Genomic DNA, 24646 nt, shown 5'->3' with positions numbered 1-24646 from the left:
AAACACCTGCACGTTAAAGAGGGTACTGTAGGACATACTTTGAGAGGGAAACATTCAAATCCTGAGGCACGAGTAACATGACGTCATCTGGTGAATCAAGTGTTTGCCTGTAAGCTTTGCTTAAAAAAGAAGAAAAAGTAAAGACTTCAGGCTGGTGGTTTTCAACCTCTTTGGCTTGAGTCACACATTATGACCTCAGTGTGGACATGAGCTGTAATTAGTTCACACATTAAAAAAAAATCTAAGATTCTAAAAGTTATATGGACACAAAGATTTTCACATGCAGATATTCAGACACATTTAGACCTACAAACATCAGACACAAAGATCTCTCCAAACGCCTCAAGGCTTATATTGAGTATGGGGAGGAAACACCTCTTTTGTTCACTAAAAAGTGATGCTTTCTCCTCAGATTGCCTCAAAAAAAGACAAAAGTAAAAGAAAATTACAAAAAAAATGCTTCATATTACCTCCCTGTCAGAATCGTGTGGCACATGACGTATCCTGCTATAAAACTGCATGTTTTTCACCACTTCTCTCAAGGTGGTTATGTGCAGTATAATACATCAGATTTGACTTGTGCCACCCATACAAATCAGGCCTGAACAGTAGACGTATTCACCGCCTGCACTCCTGCACTTGTAGATAAAAACTGGACAGGCACCGTGGCAATTCAGCGGGGTCTGCATCTCATGGCCGACTCTCGGTTCTCCAGCATGCAGCTCACAAAAGCTCCCACGAGAGAGAGACAGCAGCTCACACACCAGCACCGCTTTAAGTGTACGCAAATATTAGAAAGAAGGGGCCAAATTTTCAATTAGCTCAGAGAATGATTAATTATTTAATAGAGTCTTGCTCCCTTTTTTCTTATTCCAATGAAGTGCTGTGATCAGGGAGTGAAATTACAACTGTGCATAAAACTGATTTTCTAATTGCATCACATCTAAAAGAATAAAGAAAACTGCACTGACAGAAATATAATACACACACAATCAGGCCTAAATCTACCAGGACTGACATTATTGTGCAGCTCACTGGATTGATCTCACACACACTGCAGTGAACTGAAAGGTAGATGGCGCCATTGTAGAGCTACAAATTCTCCAAATCCAATAGAGGATGTCAACATTTCTGCCTGATCATCTACTGTACGAGAGGCGAACAAACAAACAAACAAAGGCTGAAGATGCTGTAGTATTTATTAAACATTCATAACTGCTTGAGTAAAATCAAATACTACACTTCGACAACCGTTTTTAACATTCAAGATACTGTAATAAACCACAGAGACAAAAGGTTTTTTTCCCCATTGAACAATCCTGGTTTGCTCATCTTGAACTTAAGGCATAAACTCAAACATATCAGAACTGAGAGGATCTGACACTCAACAGTATGTATGACTGTACATTTCAGTGTATAAAAACACGTAGAAAAGGAATACATAAATATACAATAATATAAAATATATACAGCTTATTTCTGATATTATTTATCATAGATGGTTTTTATACCTCTAGGCTGCTTGAGTTGCCATGTTGACGTGATTCAGCCCAGACGTCCTCAGCTGTGACTGTGTATAAGCTTGTGACGTGGTTTATTTATGTGCATTCAATGACGATGTTATGTAATGTCAGCTTATGTCGGAGGGACGCTCAGCACAGCGTCAAACTAGCAGTAGTGAGATGAAGACTTTCCTCTTTGAGCGTTAGCTTCTGATCTGAGATGATAACAGCCATTGCTGTTGTGTGATACAGTGTGCAGACTTTGTGGTTTTGTTCCCTCTCAGCAGACTCGACAGCTCAACTGTAGCGACTGCTGCGGCTGTGACTTCTGCGCCTGGAAGAGCTGCGACTGGAGGAGCGGTACGACCTGCGGAGGACAGAGATGGCGGTCAAATATTCGGACTTTTCAGGCACGAATCAGATACATTACACCGAGGCTGCATGATGAGTACGTGTCGGTGTTGAACCTCAATCCAACACCGAGCTACAGGATGCAAAAGATAAAAGGTTCAGAGGCTGAAGTGAGACCTGCCACCATGTTGATTGAGTCTCTTACCGGGAGCGGCGGTCTGAGCTCCTGTAGCTGTCACTTCGTCGGCGACCTCGTCTCCTGCTCACACTCCGACTCCGACTGGAATAGCTGTCGTACGAGTCTGACCTGCATTAACCAAGATGTTGTTTTAGGGAGTAACTCCAGAATAGTGATTCACACACATTTGCTTAGCAAAGACTGATAATGGAAGGAAAAGCCAAGTCCTGGCATCACTGATTTTTATCACAGATGCACTGCAGTTATCTACATGGTGTCATGTTCAGAAGAATAATCTGTCTGTCTGTGAGCACAGATGTGACAAAGACTGAGTGGTAACGCTGCAGTCTTACTCACTCAGCCTGGGTTTTTCATAATGAGAGGACTCAGACTATATGCCATCATAAATACTATATTACTCCAAACTTCATATTAGTTTATGAAAACTGGCAGGCGTATAAATAATCTTTCAAACTCTCAATTAATAATGCAGTAATGCACATCTGATTCTTAATTTTTCTGTGACTGAGATCAAACTGTATTGTGGTGTTTTAATCTGAATGCGGTGTCAACAGACCTGGATCTCCGGCGGCGACCATATGAGCGACTTCTGGAATGACTTCTGCTGTACGTCCGACTGATGGGAGGGAAAAAAGACGCACAGGTTTGAAAGATTAATGATGTTAAAATACACAGTGGAAGAGTACCATGGAAAGTCTTTGGAAGGTTGTGTATACAGTGAAAGCATTTTTTAACATGGCCGAAACTGTTGCTAAAATGAAGAGCGACAGCTTTGAACTGAAAACACTCCCACACTAGGTTTCCCACTAGGTGCCACAATAGATCATGAAGTCGGTGTTTCAGGGTGTACCTGTGACTCCTGTAACTTCGATCCGTGCTGCTACGAGAGCGTGACCGTCCTCTTCTGTGCCTCCTCCTCCGTCGACTCCTGCTGCGGCTCCTAACAAAATCACATCATGCTGGAAATCACATCTTACCTGAGCTGGAATAAATGCCTCAGATCCATCAAGTCTATCGCTTCGCAACGATCTTGATCTACGTCAAAAGTAGCGCCTCCAGCATTTCTAAGGATTTACTGACGGTGCCCTTGTGCTCTTCATTTAATCAGCGTTGCTTTTTGTCTTACCTGGAGGAGGAGCTGGAGCTGCGGGATCGACTCCTGGACCTGCTGTAGGAGTGGGACCAGCCTCTGGAGCGGGACCGGTGGCTGGAGACGGAGCGAGACTTCCTGGATACGGATCTGGACTTCTTCTGGGACCGTGCACGGGACATTCCCCTCGTCTTTGCCACCGATGGGGATCTTTCCTCACTGGAGCTCTCCTGGTTCCTCGGCCTCTGGTTGAGCCGGGCGGTCTTGCGAACCTCGTCGAACAGAGATCCCGGTCGGACACGGCTTTTGCTTTTTATCTCCATTCTTACTCCCTGCGTGTTGGAGGTCTGGTTCTCTTGTAGCTGGAGGTTTTTTGTGGCGACGGTTGGCACGTTCACATTCTGTACAGCTGACATTCCCTTCAAAGGCCTCCATTTGAAATTGATGACAGTGCCAGGAGGTTTGCCAGTGGTTGCTTCATCTTGCAGTCCAGCAGCGGTTGTTGTGGATGTAACAGAAGGCTGCTCTTTGCTATGAGGCACAGCTCTATCTTTACTGGCCATATCTGAAGACTTTGAGGTAGATTTTAGGGTTACTTCAGGGGCGTTGTGAGAGTCCTGTGCAAGTGGAGGTTCTACAATTTCAGCATCATGCTCGGGGGTACAAATGTCCATATCATCGAATGACTCCTGCTCTTTGATGCTGGGTAAATTAGCACCGTTCCTGCTGGATGACTGAAGATGAGGTTCAGGGTGTTTTGCTCTCTGTTGCCCTCTGTCCTCTTCTCTAGAAGGATTCTTGTTTAAAGAGGTCAAATGTTGCTCCTTTGCATTCATAGTGTCCACAGCAGGTCTTTCTTTGACAACGGTGCCAGGACTTTGTTTCTCTCGTTTTGATTCATCTTCGTCCTCCTCCTCTCCGAACTCTAAAGGTGGCTGCCAGTGAAAAGTCTCTTTGAGCTTCTGATGTTTCCTCTTGGATCGCTTCCCTTTGTCCTTACTGTGATGGGAGCTGCTTTTGTTCTCACTTCTTCTCTTGTGCTTGTGCTTACGTTTGGCCTTCTTCTTGCTCTTGTGCTTCTCAGGCTCTGCGGGCTTCTCAGGAGTTTTCTCCAACTGATCAGAAGCAGCGGCGGCAGCGGCTGTGGTCTTCACAGCGACTTCTGCCTCAGACGTCTTCCTGGAAGTCTCATATTCTGATTCTGAACTGGCCTCCCCTTCCTCTTTTTCAGATATGGCCAAAGTCTTGCCGGTTATATTTTCAGAGTCACTTTCTGAATTCCATGCGGTGAGAGCAGACAACTTCTTGTGAACAGCGTCACTGGACTGAACTGCTAGTTTCTGCTGTTTTGACAGGGTGGCAGTGTTGCTTTGGCTCACTTTATCGCTGTCACTATCCCATTCAGACCTGCTGTTAAAGCTCTCCACCGGCACTGAGCTGTGATGCTTCGTCTCTTGATCCTGTGAGCTGCCTCTCTCTTTTTTCTCCACAGAGCCACTCTTCTTCGAGACACTGATGTCGGGACTATGATCACAGCCTGCCTTGCTCTCTGACTCGGACTGAGCATCTTGACTATCAGTGAGTGAAATGTACTTATCTAAATTTTTTACTCTCCTCAGAGAGCTGTAATACGCCTTCCACTCCTTGTCTAGTGAATTCTTCTTTTTGTGAGATGCTTTCTGGGAGTTTTCAGAGTCTGATCTGCTGTAGGAGGATGACCTGCTGTTATACCGATAAGGGGATCTGGACCTGGACCTACTGTAACTTCTGCTCCTCGAGCGACTGTATGAACGGCTGTAGGACTTGCTCCTGGAGGACCTGCTGTGTGAGCGCCCTACAGGTTTGTGTCCTTTGTCACCTCCAGACTCACCTGGCAGACACTTGGGCGTCACTGAAGTCTGAGCTTTTTCGGTGACGCTATCAGCAGCTTGTCCAGAGGAGGAAATGTTACTGGGAGCTACTTTAGCTTTAATTTCCTGAATATGGATGTAGGAGGGCTTCCAGGGCTTTTGACCAGGTTTCCAGCGTGAGGGTGGGGGACTGTCGCTCAGCGGGATCACAGGGACATTTTCAGGAGCCGGGACAGTGGGGAGTCTGGGGGCAGGCAGGACTTTGCTGTCTGGAAGCTTGTCAGGCACATGGATCAAGGCGTCCAGTTTGGGCTTACTGGCTTTCCTCTTTCTTGGGGATCTGGATGAACTCCTCTTTCTGGATGGAGACCTAGATCTGTATCTGGATCTTGATCTCGACCTGGATCTAGAATAGGACTGAGATCTGGATCTAGACAAAGACCGACTTCTAGACCTAGATAGGCTTCTGGACCTTGAATAAGACCTGGACCTCCCCCTAGATCTGGAATGACTGGACGTATAAGATCGAGAGTAGGACCGCGAATCTCTGAAAGACAGCGAGGACCGCCGTCTCCTCCGAGTTGACGAATGATGGTGATTCGAAGAGGAGCGGGAGGGAGAACGGGATCTCCTGGACTTTCTTTCTGAAGACACTGACCTTTCACCCTCCGACCGATGAGACCCTTGAGGCTTGTTCTTGGAGCTCTTCTTCTTGCTGTGTTTCCGTTTTTTGGCCTTCTTCTTGTGTTTGGCTTTCTTCTTCTCTTTCTTCTGTTGGCGGCGCAGACTGGATCTCTTAGAGCTTTGGTCTGAGGAGTGTTCTGCAGACCGCGACCATGCAGAGTCGCTGCTGTCGTCCCATCTGCTTGAGGAATGGTCATTCAATCTGTTAAGTCAAAAGATGCATGAAGCAAGAAAAAACAAAGAGCAAATCTGATATTCTAAGTTCTCGAGTAAAGAATTAAGACATACTTGTCTCCTTTGCTCCATCGCTCGATGCTCGGCGGCTGATAAACTTTGGTTCTCTTCATCTCTTCTTTCCAGTGTGGCGGAGTTTCACTGCTGCCACGCTCCTCGACAGAGGTAGAGCGCGATTTAGACCTTGTGGGGGTGTGATATCTCTGCAACAAAGTTAAAATGTATTGATACTTCAAAGTACATTCAGAAGAAAACATCAAGACTCTTCATAGAGCTCGCGGAGGCCGTGCTGAAAGACTGTTTGCCTTTGGCAACTTGTGATTTTCAGAAAAATGCATATATAAGATTCTGCAGGCAGAAATGAGCATGGAGAAAACAGATGTCAGTCAATTCTGTACAGCAATAATTTCTTGTCATCTACAGTTTTTCTTCTTTCCTTTCTTGTGAATCATCTTGCAACTCAGAAATGTTCACTTATGTGGTCAGATTGTAAAACCCGAGTAGAGTTCTGGTTAACAGATGTTATATTGTCCACTTGCAAATGGTTTCCCTTGGAATTGGTCAAAGTCAACAACAATTAATACATAAACAACAAATCTGTTGTCATATCTGATTTTAGTTGAGGTGAACGTACCATTGTTCCTCTGCCTTTGATCTTCCGTCCAGACTTGGAGACAGCTGGTTTCTGGTCAGCTGAAAGAGATGTTTCTTCTTTCTCAACTCTGAAAAGATCAAATTTCAAAGCAAAGGTAGTTGCAGAAGCATACACTGTTCAATACGTAAACCAAGACGTAGTCCAAGAAAACACCATATACATGAGGGCCAACTTCAAACTGACATCTCTGCTTTCTCTTCCTGAGATGGCATGTCCCGCCGCAGCAGGAAGCGGTTCTCTGGCACCGGCGGGATTTCCTCCGGTCGGACAACAGGCTTCTCTCTCTTCCCGCTCTGCTCCTTCTCTCCCTCCACTTCATTCTCGCCCTCCGGCATCTCTCTTTCCACAGGAGAGCTTTGACGACACAATGCAAAACAATACTTTGTTATGCAAAGAACCCACCTGTCTGTTCGGTCTCAAGGCTGACACTGAGTCATGTCAGTACTTTTTATACTTGGATATACCGATCAGCCTGGATTAAACATTTGTGACACATGACATGTAAAGATGTGATCATGAAAAATATCTACCTTTTCTTCGAGGACGTGATGTTCTTCTCCTTCTTTGATTCTCTCCGTTTCTTTTTGGACCGTTTACTCTTGGCATGTCTCTTGTGCTTGCGATGTTTGTGCTTTTCATCAGATTCACTTTCAGATTCCACCGAAGAGAAGTGAGAGGACGACTCATCGGAACTGACGGACGAGTCAGCAGAATGTGAAGTCCGCTTCCTCTTGCCTTCAAGTACTGAAGAGAGAAATATAACAGCATGTGTCATTTAATTTAAAAATCTGCTTATTTGTAGGAACACAACACTGATATATTAAGAAACAGTAAGAAGGAAAGTTAAAATGCCCTGAGTCATTTTCAGGGTGGTGTAACACTACAACAACAAAGGCTTTGTTTGATTCCTCTCAGTGTGTTTGAGGCAATGACAGCAAGCCTGGCAGAGTCAGGTGGGCAGATGCCAACTGGAGTCCACAGAGATCACCTCGCTGATCCTCATTAAACAGCAGATCAGGTTACACGCCCTGTACGAATGCCATTGGGGGAAAACGCTGGCATCAAAATGCCAACCTCTTACAGAATGAGCACAAAATATGACCCAGTTACAATCACAGGCAGCACACGTTATTCCCCACAGGGGACAAAAACAAAAGAGAGAACACAAATGACATAAGATCCCTTAAAAACACCGGATAACATTTATTAAGCTTTTCATACACACCTGACATTAAACTCTTACTACACTGACTGGATGGCAATATGTTAAATCTACAAAGAATGTTAAATCTTCAAATCCAAAAAACAAGTATTACTCGTGTCTTCAAAGCCTCGTGTAGTTTATTCCTCCTATAGAGCTACACTGTTCTCCACAAAATATGATTTGTGTGAGTGCCACAGATGGGTTAGGGGTCTGCTTTTGGCCATTTCATCAGGTTTGTTGACAATAAAACAAGCGTGAATTCACAATAGCTGCGACCACATATGTGCACGCATCCACGCGTTAATGCATTCATTCACACATACACACACAACCACACAAAAACTTGACCTCCAAGGCAAATTTCAGCCTCAACGATAGAAAGCTGAGGTTGATGTAGGGTGTGCAGAGCTTTGTGGACCACCGGAACGAGAGACAGAGCCCTGATCGCTGCTAAAAATGTTACTGTCCTCCAGAAGCATCGTAAATGGATTTTAAGTTTTCAGATTTTCTCAAAAACAAATAGCACATCTTCTTGCTCCAGTAAGCCATCGTGTGTGTGAATTGGCGTAGAATTGATTTAGCAGACAACTGTGTGAGGTCAACAAGAGGAAGTCTGCTGAGTCCAATGATGCTTTCCACAAATGTCTACGACGACTGGTTCATGAGTAAGCAAAAACACTTCAGCTCTCCTTTGGCTTGTATTGCACCTTTTCGTGATAGGCCACTCCCACTGCCATGCCCCCTGTTACCTCCATGGCGAGTTTCAGCCTCCTAGGATGTGGGCTGACAAACCGACAGAGCTGTTGAAAATATCTGTAACCTTCAAGAAAAAGTCTGAACTTACCATCATTAGCGGACTTGGTGATAAGTTGTCCGCAGTCCATCACTCTGACATCAGCGTAGGGCCTGCTGGCTGAATCTGTCTTCAGCCCCTCGATCTTCTTTATCACTTCAAAGCCCGAGATGACGAGACCAAAGACGACGTGGACTCTGCGCAGAGCGAGACAAGATTGATGCCGGTTACCAAACAGCGGCCTGACTATGATATGATTGCACCATCTTCAAAGGCCCCGAAAATGTGTTTTTCTCAATCAGATTTTTGATCTGAGTGAAGGTATCACACACAAACACACTATTTTCTTCAGTTTTGGTTATTTCATATTTCTGTATTTCTTTTTTTCCCTCTGTGCTCCTCTGACCAGTTTGACATGGGTGGTGCTCAGTTGGAAGAAAAGGTGATGTTATGTACTTTCATGCATCGATCAGGATTTAGCATCATTTCAATCCAAACCTGCTGACAGCTGGCAATCAAATATGATCCAACTACACCCATGCAGTCATAATGAAGCAGGTTAGCTACGTTTTGGATCATTAAACTAATAAAAACCATCTTTGAATCTTGTTTGTTTCTTAAATAGTCATGACAATTGAATGTTATGATGACATACAAGATTTCAAGGCCTTTAAGAGGTTTGATTGAAAAGAATTCAATAATTGAGGTTCATCATTAACTGTAAACACTGTTGCCTTCAGGAAGCATCAAAGAGAAATTAGATTTTACCCGTCGAGATGAGGGGCCGTCTTGGTTGTGCTGTTTGCGGAAAATCCAGCAAAGAAGCCGAGGAGGGTCGACCAATGACAGTGGAAGAGTCATGAGAAAAGTAGAAAGAGAAGGAAAAGAATGAGAATGAACAGGCAACTTCGACAAAGTGCGGATGCTACTGTACCACGGGAAAAACGTCAAAACCGAAAGAAGTTACAGAATTTGAAAGACCACCATTTGTTTAATGATTGCAAATCAATTTAGAAAACACTTGTAAGTTTTGGCTGTTGAATTAAAAACAGCCACCAACAGGCAATGAAAAGACTCAAGTGTGGGCGATCAATTTGGAACATCCAAAGATTTCCACCTCTACGGTTCAAGAGTTTTTATTCATGTGGGACATGTCTAACTTGTGGCGACAGCCCGTTTTTCCTGATAGCGGAAGTCTACAAAGCCAAATAACGGCAAGCCACATGTGAATATCGTTAAAACACATCCAAAATAAACACTGTACTCTGCAGAATACTTGCAAATACAAACTACTGAATGATAAATACAGTCAGGAGAAGAGAGAGAAACACAGCCTTGGAGACACATTACCTTGGAAGAGCAGGATGCTAGAGTTTCTGTAAATTTTACACAAAAAATGGCAAGAGAAAAAATGTAACACATTTGTAGGTAAAAAAAGAACGAATCCATGTTTCTCTGCACTTTGAAATCTAACTGCACACAGAGAGGGGATTGTTGACGTTCACACTCAATGACAATTCCTACTCTACAGTTTCAAAACAGAGAAAGGGACAGAGAGCAAAAAGCATTCAAAAAATCAAATTAATAATGCAGGTAGAGTTATTAAAGGTGCACAGGGATGTGATTTACTTAAGGTTACTCACATGAAGAACTGTGAGCCGTTGGTGTCCTTCCCACGATTGGCCATCGACAGCAGGAAGGCTCTGTCGTGTTTGAGAAGGAAGTTCTCATCTGTTGGGAGCAGAGAAAGAGGGGTGGAGGTCTCACAGCGCGTTCTCTGATACGCAAGAGCGGAAATATTCAGGGAAGAACAGGACAAAAGGGAGACTTTTTTTAATCCATCAGACCTAAGCACTGCCTCACCAACCAGTCCTTCCATAAAAGTCCTGCTTTGTGAAGGTTTTCTTTGCGACTTCTCGTCCTTTTCTTAAGTGCCAAACTGGCTTTGTATGATTTAAATTATTAACTATGTATATTCTACATCACTCTCACCATGCTGCACAGAATATCATATTGATTTCCATTAACTTACTCAAGATCGATGATTCATGTCTTTCTTCTAATCAAGGTTACATTATCATCACGGAGCGTCACATTTTTGAGGACGGATCATTCAGAAAAGCCTCCGTGATGGTGGATTCAAAGAGGGTCCAATAGATTTTAGAGACCAGTTACCGGTTGTAAAAACAAAGATGATGCTGACTGTGAAGAACCACTGATCTACAGCAAGTTTCAAGTCTCCAGCAGATGATTTTTATTTTACTATGAATACTAAATGAGCGTAAAGCAAACTTGTGGAATGCTTTGGAAAATTGGTCCAATTGACTAAAAAATTAAAAGAAACTCAAATTATCCTTCAAATATAAAGACAGCAAACATACTAGGCTATATCTGAATAGTTATTTGACTACATATAGAATAAAAGCCACGCTGAACACTCAAAAATATCATCTTGCAGACTGAAACATAAAAGTTATTTTGAAAACACAAACACTATAAACGCTTCCAAATGCCTACATCTTTGCCTTATCCACAAACACTACATGCTTGTTGCGAGGATGACTATATACTATCACTGTGGTGATCTATGACTTTTCCTATAGAGCAGAAAATACCTGCAGCCGGCATCTGACTACATATCATGGCAGTCATGCGGCTATAAATACAACATATGTAACATTAGTAATGTGAGCAGCCCTGAGGCTTTGGGTGGGTCTGACAGGGAGGCTGCCTGCATAGAAAATCCTTTAACATCCCTTCAGCACAAATTTGCACTTGCACCACTGCAAACATTTGCACTGGTTTAACTGAGAGAGGAAGGTGATGGGGACAATGTTGACATGGTGTTACTGAGCTGTGTACATCTCTTACCTTCTCATTTTGCAAAAGACCACTCTATAAATAAAAGAATATGTTGAAAATTTTAGGCAGGAAGATTGTAGCTTTCAATAAAGAGAATGCCTACTCTCCATGCTGATTTGATAAAGCCTACAACTGTTACTAAATAGAGACAACACTATACAATGGAAAAGTGAAGGTCAACTGAGCCATATGTAGGAAAATGCACAGGAAATCCATTATTACCACAATAGGCACATGCAACAATATGCTCATGCAAAGGTAGCTAAGTCAGAGGCTCATGAGTGCTCAGATAAACATTTATGGACTGTTGATTAGATCATTTGACATTGCCATTACCTTCAAAGTAGCCACCATATATGGACTCTCCTCCTCTTCCATTTCCTGTTGAGATTAACAGGAAAATGATTTGACACCCAGCTCCAACTTCTTTACATTAAATCACAAAACATTTTCCATATTGTTTTTTTGTTGTAATTATTAGCTGTGAAAACATGCGAAGGATCATCATTATTTAAGTGAATTTACTTCCTTTTTACAGAGGCAGTCTTTCACTCATTGTCAATGGGTGTTATATAAAAATGGAGCCAGCAGTTTGGGGAAAAGGTGGAGTAGTAGGCTGTCTAACTAAATTCAGTCAATTCCACTAAACACACACTTTAAAGTGAACAAGATTATACATTAAGATATCATTACCTTCTGTGAAGTCGCCTCCCTGGATCATAAAGTTCTTAACAACTCTGTGAAATGTGGAGCCTTTGTAGCACAGCTTTTTCCCTGTGATTTTGCCAGTTCCCCTTTCACCTGCAATGACATGTACATGTCAACTGAGCTCTTGCCAAACACAAAACATTCGACAGACCTTCTACTGCGTGCAGCGCTTTCAGTGCATATACCAGAAGGCTTGAGGTGCTAAGAAATGTTAGTCTTGAATGCTGCCGCATGGAGTTTATTCTAAATAAGGGAATGAAATCACAGCTGGGGGAACGGGGGTTTCAATAAACGACATGCCTTTGTTCAGGCATCCCGTTGTTAATACCCTTACACAGGACGGCAGAATTCATTAAGAAATCTTCCACTGGGGTGATACTGGCAGGGGACAGAATACTGGCCCAAAGCTATTACCCCCCAGGATTTCCTTTCCCCTGGGGTGAAAGCAGACGTGGAGGCAGAGATTTCATTCGCTGATGTGTTTAAGGGTGCTTTCAGAGGACAGAGGGCTGGCTGTTCAAATGGGCAGCTTAGGTTGCTAATCTTCTAGCATTCTGCTTCACTGGCCTCAGCATTGTTCCAAGGGTCTGGTATCTAACGGTATGAGCTGATCCCCCTCCGAAAAGGACACATTAGACACTTTGAAAAACCACAGCGAACTGCCCAGCTGAATGGTGTATGTTACGGTTTTATGGTTAGTCTGGTCAGTAGTGTCAGTATGTTCGGGAAAAGGAACAGACTGACCAGCCATCTCCCATGTCTGCCCTTGGCAGCATCACATTCCTGTTGGCCAGGTGAAAAATGAGAGGGAGGATCGATCTGCAGTCTGTTTGCAGATTAATGGCCATCTCTCGGCAGACCACCACTACTCCAGTACAGAGTGTTCTACACAGTGGGATGAAGTATCTAGCGAGACAGAGCAGGACCCCTCTACTCCATCTGTCACATGAGAAGTTACACTGCAGCCACAGCTCCTATTCCTCAAGGTATCAAATGAGAAAAGAGGGGTGTGGAGTGCAATATTCTTATTTTTTTAGCTACTCATCATGATCATTTGCAGGGTCGAGACAGGAAAGATTAGAAAGAACGCGACGTGAAATGCCACAAGGAACACACACGATTTAAACCCAAAAATCATCACTGTGAGGCATGTGACCTGTCGACGCGAGCCACCAGTACATCCCCAGTGTCTCTGCCTGACACAACTGTTCTCACATTTTGGAAATTAGTACAACAATGCTATATTTTCCAGTTGTCAAATGCACATCTGAGAGAGCAGACAGACCAATTTCACGCTATGCCCTCAGACAGGTTTTTTCATACAATGCAATAAAAAGCAGGATATAGAGAGAAATGTGACTGAACTTTACTCACCAGTGCACAAAGAGAGAAAGTTTTTGCATGTCTTGGGACAAATATCCGAAAAAAGTTGAAAGACTATGCGCCCAACTATGAAACACAAAAGAGGAAAATATTAGTAAGTCATATTGTAGCTGCTACAAACAAGAAATGTTTAAGGATATGAGGCATTGACAATAATTAACAGGCCAAGGATGCAATTAAGAGTTACAAGTAGCCTGAGTGTTACTACAATTCACAGTTTAATTGGATTCCAACACTCAGAAGAAGCCTGTGGTGAAGCTCAGGCATTGTAGAAACTTTTCCATAGCTAGAAGCAAGTCTGCAACTATTCTTATGAGCATGAAAGAGGCTTTCGCACCTCCGTGTCCAAATAAAAGTCAAATACATGTATTCAACCCAAGGCTACTAAACTCGTCTGCACATTCAAATCATCTGTACAAAGTTCCTGCTTGAAAAGTACACAATGAAACAAGCTTCTCAGGGCTTGATTTCAATACAACCATTCAGTACAGACAGTCACTAACACAGAACCAGTGCACCACTGGGTGATCCACGCTCACTCTGTGCAACTAAATAAATATCAATCAAAGGCTGCGAGGCTACAAAAACAAACTACATACACACAGCGAAAAATCTTTATTAATGATGTCAGTTCAAAGTACTCGACTATGAAAGTGAGCTGTTTACACATCCAACCAATTCTCATACCGCTAAACTGATTTTAAATTCTCTTACCTGGCTCCCGGTTGAGCTCTACATCAAAGTAACACTGAGGGCAGTCTTTCACCCCCATTGTGATCAAAGTCCAGGTGACCTAAAATGCAGAAAGAGTACGAAAAAGCTAAGCAGGCTAAAATAACAAGGCTGCCTTCTCTTAAAAAGAAGCAAGCGTCTCGTTCAGGTTCCCCTTTCATCTGTCGGTGTACAGTATATTTAGCAGAGTGCTGGAAAGCAATGTAGCGACTAAAAGACAGCGAGGGAGGATAGAGACAGAGAGGGGAGGGGGGAGGACGATGGGAGGGGAGTGTGACAGAGAAGTCTATGGGGAAATGGACCAGCTATGTAAATCCAAGCAGAGCACAGCGCAGCTTCCTGCCAGTACTTTTTTAACTGTTTCCACTGTCCTCTTGATGTCAGTGTGTGACAGATTACAGACACTGAAACATCAAAAACTGCTGCTACTACTGGTCAACGACACAGTGAGAGCAGGAATGAACAGGAATATATCTTCAAGGTGTGTCTGTGGACTGTTTGTTTGAATGTGTGTGTCTCATGTTAGCAAGAAGCCTCAATAAAAATTTAAGCAAACACCAGTGATGGTGCCATACCTCACAATGTTTACCCTTCATTTAAATGGTTAGGAAATCATGGCACCATGTTTCCAAAACCCTGCCTCGACTTGTTCAATGCCAGTACTCCTCTACTTTTGCACAAAAAAGTAAAGCAATGTTTGTTAATTATAACTAATAATCAAAATTTGGTCTGTTCGTGTGCACAAGTTATGTATTAGACTAACACGTCTGCCTTGCCAGACACTGTTTTGACAGTAACAAAAGTGAAAGATGGCAAGATAACAGAGTTTCCGATAATCTGTCAGTAACATCTGGGATTATTAACTATATTTTGCATGGTTTCAACTGCATATGGTTCAGAAACTGCTGAGTCACTGTGCTGATATCTATCAACTATCAGCTCATATGGTGTGTATGTGTGTGGGGGGCAATAGTTTAATAAAGGGGACAGCAGAGGACAAGCATTACTCTCAGCTCTAAATTCAGGCGACTGATAGCAGTGAACCAAAGGAAAGAGATAAGTCTCCACTTCATGAAAGCACTGATCAAGCACTTGTAGTGCAGCATGAAAGGGCAAGCTCTGAAGTACTGTCATGCATATGATGAAGACATTTTTACTTAACTTAAGCAACGTACACACTTATTCACAACTAATGTAAAATAATCTACAATGCAGATGAATTGTACTGCATTCACAAATCAGATGAATGCAAACTGTATTAATGTTATTACTATTATTCTAATCCACCATATTCTAGTCTATACAGCAGTCTGTGCGACCCCTCATTTCACCTCCCACTGCTGACAGGTATGCATACATTCATAGCCAAATATCATGTTTCAAACCTCTGACTGTCTTTCATGGACTGTCAGATTGTAAATCTATATATAGACATCCATAATCGGCTGTCTCAAATGTATGGCATTTTAAAGCCCATTTAGTGGAATAAATTAGAGGTAATGATATGAGCTACATGCCCTGCACGTCATGCAGATCACAGCGGCTAATGAGCCTGATAAATTATTTAAACGCAATCAAAATATAGACGTGACGGACCACAAATAACATCTTTGTCAAGCACAACCAGGAACTGATCATCACAGAGTCGCTTAACATTAACTATTATCTGAGGTTACCCCACGAATGTCCACATTCACGACATTTCACGTTTGCTGGCCGTCAATACGGTGCATATTTTGCTCACGCGTAGCCGGTTTTGTCTGAAACCGAACAACTGCCAGACAAACCACGTCCACAGCAATAACATAACATATACGCATGGCCTAGCTACACCGCTAACAACAGCTGCGTTTACATTGACGTTTGCAAAATGGTTGAGCTAGCAGCTAGCTAGTGGCCAGCTAAAGTTAGCATGTTCTCGTTAAATCTCTCTCAGGCACAATTACTTTTCACATTTCCACGTAACGGAGAAAATTAGAAGACAGGTCATCCAATAATGAAGTGGACATAACTAACCTTTGTGCAGTAGCTAGCCAGGCAATTAGCTAGTCACTGACGCCGACAATAAGGAAGCGATAACTTCACTTTTTTTTAGGGAAGAGGATGTTACCTCTGACTGTAGTAGCATTTGTGTCCCTCCCGCCTTTCCGTAGAAGATTTGTTGTGGTTTTGTTGTATCAGGAAGAACATTGCAAGTTAGCTCCGTGGCTAATTTTAATGTAACTATTCACTTATATGTCATAGCAGGTTATTTACATTTTCTCTATGACTCGCGGGTTATAGAAAATATGCGATTGCGGTCGTAACACGCATCTGATATGATGCTGTAGCCTTAGTCAGCTAGCGTCAACCCAGCGTTACAGGAGCGAAATAAGACCCAAGGTGCAGCATGAAACCCCTGATAATGAGGTAAGAAGTAAGGTGTTACTACACGTACATAATTATACACAGCAAACTTGAACACGGTTTTGCAAGTTGCACGTAATATAGCAGGAGATTGCAACAATTTAAAAATCTACGCAGTTAATAATACACAGTCATATACTGGTCTGTATGTACACCTGCTCAAACTAATGCGGCCTAAAGAACAACAGCTCTGCATTTAAATCCTTCATGAAGAGTTTATCGTTCAGTTGTAGTCAAAACTGTTTTAAGTTAAGAGAGTTTAATTTCAATTTGTGCTGAAAGTGGAGACTGTAGTCTGTGGAGCTGCTGGACTGTGTTGCATTAGTAATAGGTGTTTGTAATATGGAGGCTGCTCTCACTGATACGAATGAAGTGAACAAAACTGTAAGAAATGCCTCATAGAATAACTCCATTTAAAAGACCTCGAGCCTTTAACATGACCATAAAGTTGAATCAACGCCTGTTTCAGCGTTCAGTTACATCCTCCATGAAGGTAGGATGTGTTATTAGACTGTGTTTTAGCTAAATGTGTCTAATAAACTGGCAGCAGAGTGTGTTTTAATATATAGAGCTGACGTTATTTTTTGATTAAGTGAGGCACTAAGTCAATAGGTAGTAAATGAATCTGCAGCAATTAACAATTAGAATCAATTCATCTTTTAAGTCACTGTCAGGTAACAAAAAGCCAAAAAGGAAATCCTCAGTTTTGTTTTGTTTTTGTTTTTTTTTCCCTTTTTGACATAGTAAACAGAATTATCACTGTTAGTTGTACAAAACAAGACAAGACATATCAGGTTGTATTTGAGGGGCTTGTGATGAGTATTTTTGATTATTTTCTGGGATTTTATAGGCAGAAGTTAATTGATTATTGGAGAAAATGATGTAGATGCAGCCCTAACATAGTAATACTGATGATGTGATCTTCCTCTTGGCCCCCCTGTAGGCAGTGTGTTCTTCATGGACCCCGTGGATCATGCCTCTGATCCTGTTTGCCTTTGTGGTCCGGGTCAGGGATGGACTCCCCCTCTCAGCCTCCACAGACTTTGAACACAACCGAGAGCTCCAGGAGAGGAAGCAGCAGCTCAGGACCATCAGCAAGGCGCTGGCCCGTTTCCCCGACAGAGGGACCGTCAAGGGCCAGGAGCTCAACATATTGTAAGGATTTGGGAACCAAAGCAGACGGTCTCAGTTACGCTCTCTGGAACTGCAAAAATAACACTGTCCATTTGCTCACAGGGGCATCCGTGTCACACTGCGTCAGGCTGTTTGTTTACTAAACACCTTTTTTCTCTTCTCACCGGTTCAGCTTCGTCTCGTCTGAGGGTGTATCCTACATGAGCGTGTGCCACGGCAGCCTCCCCGTTGCTAAGGCCTTCTGCTTCCTGGAAGATCTGCGCTGGGAGTTCACGGCATGCTTCAATAGCTCTGTTGTCGCCTTGGCAAACAGGCCATATCCATTTTTGGAATTTGGTGAGTAGGAAGAGAAATCTTGTCATCTAGCTGTTGGAGTTTTTTTCTACTAGGTATTTTGCTTTGAATTGAAATATGATGTGTTGAATGGCAAAGCTCATTTGTTTTGATGCTTTAAACTAAAAATAAATGCACACATTTGAGCTGTTGTTACTTACTGACAGACAGCAAAATTCAGAAGCTGAAGCAGCAGTACAACCAGAGCGGTGGTCCGGCCCTGGAGGTGACATTGGCGGAGGTCCAGGAGGATCTGAGGATCCACCCACCACAAGTAATTCACTTTGATGAAGTGGAGCTCACCAACGGCATTGCAAATGGGCACATGGAGCAAGCTCCTGGATCGGGTGAGACTGTTATATGACAATAAGCACAACAGCATTTTGTGTCTGTATGGCAGAAATGAGGAAATGTGTTTTGTTATTTTTCACTGATTTTACCGCTTCTTTCCTTTGCTTATTGTCAGGTCACAATGTAAGACTCGAGCCAGTGACGGCGCCAGGCATCCTCTCGCTGGTCCTAAACATCATGTGTGCGTCATTGAACATAATCCGTGGTGTTCATCTCATAGAGTACACATTCCAGGTATGTGCCAGCATCCAATCTCAGATATCTTTAATACACCCAAAAAGGAGTCCAGCATGTTTATGCGCCATAACTTTTATTTAATAATACATGAAAAATATGTTGTATATTGAAAACATTGTGAGAAAAAGCTATACTACAGCCTTCTTACTTAACGAAGCCATTTGTTATGTTAAGTTGGAGATTTCATTCAGAAATAGTCATGAATAAGCTAACATTAATTAAAGATATGCTGAGCCGGCTGAACTGGCTGCTGTTCATTAGCATTTTGCTACGAAAGCAGAGGTTTCATAATGATGAGGTCTGCAAAAAAACTGCTAAATTGCCACTCTTGTGAGAATAGGCTCTAATCTGGAATAAATGTGGTACATTTTGAATTATGTGGACTTTCACCTGACTGATAAATCGCTGCTTTGTTTGATTTCACTCCTCTCTCTGTGTGCAGGATGATTATGAAGGTATAGGAAATGTTGTGGCGTTTCTTCTGGCGTTTGTCTGCTGTGTGTTTCAGGTGAATTTAGTTCACATTTTCAGCACAAACCTGCTCACTACAAACCACCCACATCGCACTCTTTGTGACACTCTTCTTCCTTTCTTGTGTCCACAGTGCCACCTCTACCTGTTCCATTCATCTCTGAAGAAACACAAGTCCTTCACTCTGTTGAGTGTGATCGTCCTATGCAACCTCTACCTGCTCGGCCTGAGGAACGTGTGGCAGCTGATCTTCCACATTTCAGTCGCCTCCCTCTCCACCCTCCTCATCCTCACCCGCAAACTCCAAGACAGAACCAATGACTGCGGGGTCTGAGGAGCAGGGGTCAGTTTGTTGTGTTGCACCTCTCACAGCTCCAGGTGAGAATGACGGGGAAGCAAATGATCTACACGAGTTATGAAGATGTTGTGTGGTTTTTTATCAAAAAACATATTGAATTTTGTGTCATCATGGGAAGTTATAACTGCAGATTAATATTTTCTTGTATTCAGTATGTACTTGCACTTTGTGTACATTGTTTCCAAGACTGTAAAGGGCATGCAGTTATTTCTGGTTAACGTTAAAAATAACACCGTAAACAAATACTAACAGAAAGGAGATGTCTGTTTTAGAAACTCAATGATCAGTCTCCGTCCGTGCCATCCTGCCCCAAAAGCTGTTGAAGAAGATGGGTTTTTTTGTCAGAGTCGCTGACCGAAGTTTTTCATGTAGAAACAATCATTTTTCTCACAGCCCAAACTGTTGAAGCTGCTTGCGATGTTGCAATTAAGATGCATTTGTGCTCACATTCAGCTGCTGCCACAGGCCACTGATTATCTTTGCAGTTTGCAACACAAGGTGACAGTTCATGACTACTACAGACATTAGATTCAACTGTATTTTTGAAATGGCTGATAAGCAGTAATAAATAAATTATTTAGTGTAGTGTAATTTAAAGGGCCAGTGTATGAGATGGAGGGGGATCTGTTAGTAGAATATGGCAGAAATGCAATATAACATTAATGGCTATATTTTCATTGGTGAAGAATCACCTGAAAATAAGAATCATTGTGTTTTTGTGACCTGCCATTATGTATGGCAGCCCAGATTGGACAAACTAAACACTGGCTCAATAGAGCACCTTTCGGTGTAGGGCTCAGGTGAGGGCTATTCAGTCGGTTGCAGTCTGCAATCTCACCACTAGATGTTGCTAAATCCTTCACACTGGTCCTTTAAAATCAATGACAGTCAAGCAAAGCAGACAATGCAGCTGTTTTCCATTATTTGCTCGTCAGTCGAGAGTGAAAACCTAGTGCAGAGGTGTAAATGTAGAGCTGTGGGTGGTTTTATGCCTTACTGTGTTTGTTTAATTGTGTTGACTTATATATAGATACACCGGCAAGTGCTCACCTAGCTATTACAAAGGTTCAAGTGTAAGGGCTCCATGATGGGACAACTTAATGGAAATCATGTTCTATCCTGAAGGAGTCTTGTAGTCGTGTAAGGCATTATGTCATATTATCTTAGTATTTTCAACTGTTTGTGATCAAAGCAGAGTTTTATCACATCAGCTCCAGTTTAAATCCATTTATACGATCAAAGCAAATTTAGATATTTCAGTTTGTTTCATCTTAATCTACTGATTTCTGTTTTTTTTTTAACGTAAACTGCGGGTAAGAATATGACAGCACTGATTTTATGGGTAAAATAGTTTTGAAGTTTGTTGGAAAAATATTTTGCCTGCACTGTTTCGAGGTTTAGAAGTTTTTCGTGTTGGTCTTGAATGTGTTGCATATCGGGTTCAGCTGAAATGATATTTATTTCCTGGGTTGATTTCTTTTTTTTTTTAATTCTCCTTTTTTTTTTGACGTTTTTATCAGTAGTTCTCAGATTATTAGAAACCTAGAAGTCATATGGTTATACTCTGTTTCAATATGGAAACATCATAGTAGTGCTGCTAATTAACAAGGCTAAGTATGAGTCTCATTTTAAGTAATTTTTTTTCAAGATTTTGTGGTTGAAGCTTCTTAGACATTTAGTTTTTAATAGCTTAAGAGTTGCACTAAAGTCCGTTAAGCAAAGGAAGGAATTTATTAATTAATAGTGTTTGTCAGGCAGGTAGGGATTAAACATTTTCGCTTTTACCAAGAAAGTTCAGGGGAATTTTTAAGGAAAACGAAAAGGTTGCATCTCATCCGACAATCCACGTCCTTCCATGTGATGCACAAATGGTTTGGAAAAGTCACGTTTAGCTTTTGGCTTACAAAGTTTACAAAATGTGAGGAAATTCAGATGTTTTCACTGGAAGCATCAAATGTGGTGGAGCTGCAGATAACACAGTGGAGGATTTCATTAACACAGTTTCAGTTCGTTCTCCAGTGAGAAGCCTTTTGATGTTGTGTTCAACCACATGACCGAGGAGTAAAGTCTTTTCTTGGACATAAATAAGTGGAACGTTGTGGTATTGTTTAATGCTGCGTGGTATTTCCTGTACAGGACATTGGTGATGCTGTAAGCTTTTACTCACTCACCATTTCCACTGTAGACTACAAGTTGTTGACCAAATGAATTGTAAAATAATGCCACCACAAATGTTCTAAAGATGCAGAACCAAATAACGTGGAGGACATTTCAAGACTTGAAATGAAAAATGAAGGAATTGTGTTGATTATGACAGTTTAGAAGCGCGGCAGCCTTTTCTTTATAAATAGATTTTTCTTTCATTGACCTCTGAAGTCTTCAGAAACGGCTTGAAAATCGTTCAGGTTCAGAATTATGTTTAACGGGACATTTTCTTTATGTTGTTTGATACAGAACACGGCGGAGTGAAGTCATTTGTATCTAATTGGACTCATATATGGTTGATTCAGTGTTTTTGTGGCTGCAACCTGTTTGTAACAATGGGAAGAAATGTAACAATGTCATTCATTGTAACTGCCAAATACACTGCTGATTACAGGGCTTTATGTTTTTCCTGCAGTGGTTAAACTGACAGTTCATTAATAAACAGTGTCTTTTTTCGACGTGTGGCTCTTCGATGTGTCCCAGCAGTGATGTTTACATTGATTATTTGGCTCATTTTCCCTTTATGCCTCAAAGCTTAATGCTGCATCCAGTTAAGAGTTTTAATGTATGAGCCTGCATCAAAAGCAAAACAGGAAAGGAAGAAACAAAACTATGAATTAATCAATCAATTAAATTGCCACAGTAAAATAAATGTTATGGTTCATTTTTCCTATATGACACCAGATGGAGCTCTATCACAATGTACTAATCGGTGTCTGTGTCAGAGATCGTTGCTCTGGTTAGTTCTTGATTGTATTTATTAATACACGTCTTGCTGCAGCCTTAGCCCATAGTAGATTTATGTTATGCTTCTTGTGGATAAACGTATTCTGCAGCCCAGAGAGAAGAAGAATGTTGCATTCATATGAGTACGCTCAAATAATGTGGTTGTAATTACTCTTTTGTGAGACACTGTCAAGTCTGGCAGGAAAGGTCACAAAATATGAAAATAAAATGCGGGAGACACTTTATCGGTTTGTTTGGTGGCACAATGTAGCACTTGTGGAAATAGTTCAATTGCTCCTTCAGACCCTGATCTGTCCCTGATTTACATAGAGTAAAGTTTAAAGAGCTTGAACAGTGACTTCAAGTAAAGTCTACGAACCTCATCCACACCCTGCATCAGATATGAGGTTTATGTGTTCATTTTAAGTCCAGACAACTATTTGTGTTCTCATTTCACCAGTCATGGAAGAGTTTTGCTCAAGGACAGTTTGAGTAGAGATTTACAGAAATCCTAACAATAGATTTATTTAAAAACACTGTTAAATTACTCCTATATTGTCTGCAAGTTGTGTTGGGAAACTGAATGCAAACTTTTTCAAAAGGGCGTATGAAAAGGGAAAGTATTCCATGAACCTCTCTTTCAGGTAAATCATATATGCATCAAAAGACTGACTTTGCTTTGATAAAAGTCACAACAAAGATGGCAACTTTTCACTTGGTATGACATGTTGGCATCTGCCTTGGTTAGTTAAATGACATAGTGCTGTGAATGAGGCAGGACTCTATGCTGGACTCAGTTTTCAGTGCCGTTCATGTGTTTTTCAGATCTTCAGGGATTTAATTAAATCTTTTTTTCTGTAATTACAATTTATGGTAGAGGACACAGCCTTGAGGAACTCAGTTTCAATAAAATGAAAATAAAGTACTTAATGTCTGATTGTGTCTTTTATCCTGGACCTTTGCAGGTCATAACTTTAGCTCTAGACTTCACACAGGCTTCACCGCATGGAGCCCAATGATAAGAATGTTGTTATATACAGACGGGTGACAAATTAAAGGGAAGACCTGAATAAATGAGTGGAGAAGAACAATGACTGCTTCCACACAGGTACACAGCATGGTACAATTAAGCAGTTAACATCCAGTCTTGCTCTGTGGTATGTATACAAACGCTGACCAGGCCCAGTTGACTCTGATTTTGTATCAAGATCACAAGATAAAAAGATCTAAGTGACTTTGAAAGAGGGTTGGGACACAGATGGCAAGAGCTCCAGTCACAAAGTCTGCTCAACTGGCTTGTGTTTCAATAGGAACAGTGACTGAAGTGGCATCTGCATTCAGATCTATGGGAAAGGCATCAGTAAAAAGGCTGGAAAGTCGTGGTCAGTGGCTCACATTTAATGACTGTGATGCATTTGTACAATATGGAAGAAAAACAGAAGAGCAACTCTTCCTCAGGTGACTGAGGATGTCGAAGCAGGACGTGACAAGACAGTTAGCAACAACAGTCCATCGAGACAGAGATATATTATAGTTGGCCTCATGACAAAGATGAATGCACATTTGAGAGAGCTCAGTGGTGAACAAACCAGAGGCACTGGTTCATAGAGATGTGGAAAAAACAGTATGGTCAGATGAGTCATCCTTCACCATCTTCTCAGGTGTGGCATACACCAAGAGAGTGGTACAGGCATGAATGCTGGGACCCTACAATGAGGGGATCTGGTGGCTCTGATATACTGTGGGGGGACATTTTGCTGGGTCACTGTAAATCAATACAACGCTGTTCTGGATGATCACCTTTACCCTATGATGAAGCATTTGTATCCTGATGGGAGCTGGTCTGTCAATGTCTCCATCCATAGGGCACGATGGGTCACTGAACGGTTTGATGAGTCCGATAACAATGTGAATCATAAGCTGTGGCCTTTGCAGTCACCAGATCTCAGTCTAACTGAACACCTACATGAGATTTAGGCCCAACGTATTTGACAGTGCTCTCCACTGCTATCATCAAAACACCAGATGAGGGAATATCTTTTTGTAGGGTTCCATAAACTCGTAGAATCAATGCTTAAGCATGTGATGGTCAAACACCTTCCTGACACATTTTCGTGGGTTTTTCCTTCAATTTGCCACCAGTCTGTAGGTAATCCATCTTTAACGCTCCTCATATCA

At 42.0% G+C, this 24646-nt stretch overlaps 2 protein-coding genes across 5 annotated transcripts; one reads left to right on the top strand and one right to left on the bottom strand.

Annotated features, from left to right (window-relative positions):
- Positions 1–1181: 1181 nt before the first annotated feature.
- nktr (natural killer cell triggering receptor) lies at positions 1182–16390 on the bottom strand. 4 transcript variants are annotated; one of them, XM_070986278.1, is made up of 17 exons: positions 16264–16390; positions 14230–14308; positions 13507–13581; positions 12118–12225; positions 11761–11805; positions 10206–10293; positions 9331–9360; positions 8614–8759; positions 7096–7309; positions 6749–6919; positions 6545–6632; positions 5965–6113; positions 3179–5878; positions 2903–2992; positions 2609–2668; positions 2059–2160; positions 1182–1869 (listed from the first exon to the last, which is right to left on the bottom strand). In XM_070986278.1, the coding sequence occupies exons 2-17, from the start codon at positions 14285–14287 to the stop codon at positions 1800–1802; spliced, it is 4194 nt and encodes a 1397-aa protein (XP_070842379.1). In that variant the 5' UTR covers positions 14288–14308; positions 16264–16390; the 3' UTR covers positions 1182–1799. The 4 variants fall into 4 exon arrangements, with proteins under 4 accessions (XP_070842379.1, XP_070842380.1, XP_070842381.1 ...); XM_070986279.1 differs by having other exon boundaries at positions 3179–5857; XM_070986280.1 differs by having other exon boundaries at positions 3179–5854.
- On the top strand, positions 16300–22198 carry sec22c (SEC22 homolog C, vesicle trafficking protein). The gene is made up of 7 exons (XM_070986283.1): positions 16300–16656; positions 17597–17808; positions 17960–18123; positions 18288–18467; positions 18587–18705; positions 19151–19216; positions 19313–22198. Exons 2-7 carry the CDS (start codon positions 17627–17629, stop codon positions 19511–19513), a joined length of 912 nt encoding a protein of 303 aa, XP_070842384.1. The 5' UTR covers positions 16300–16656; positions 17597–17626; the 3' UTR covers positions 19514–22198.
- The last annotated feature ends 2448 nt before the right edge of the window (positions 22199–24646 follow it).

Source organism: Chaetodon trifascialis, chromosome 18 (assembly GCF_039877785.1).
Source record: "Chaetodon trifascialis isolate fChaTrf1 chromosome 18, fChaTrf1.hap1, whole genome shotgun sequence".
Classification (NCBI taxonomy): Eukaryota; Metazoa; Chordata; class Actinopteri; order Chaetodontiformes; family Chaetodontidae; genus Chaetodon; species Chaetodon trifascialis.
Note: the sequence above shows the minus strand (reverse complement) of the source record. Positions and strands in the feature narration are given on the sequence as shown.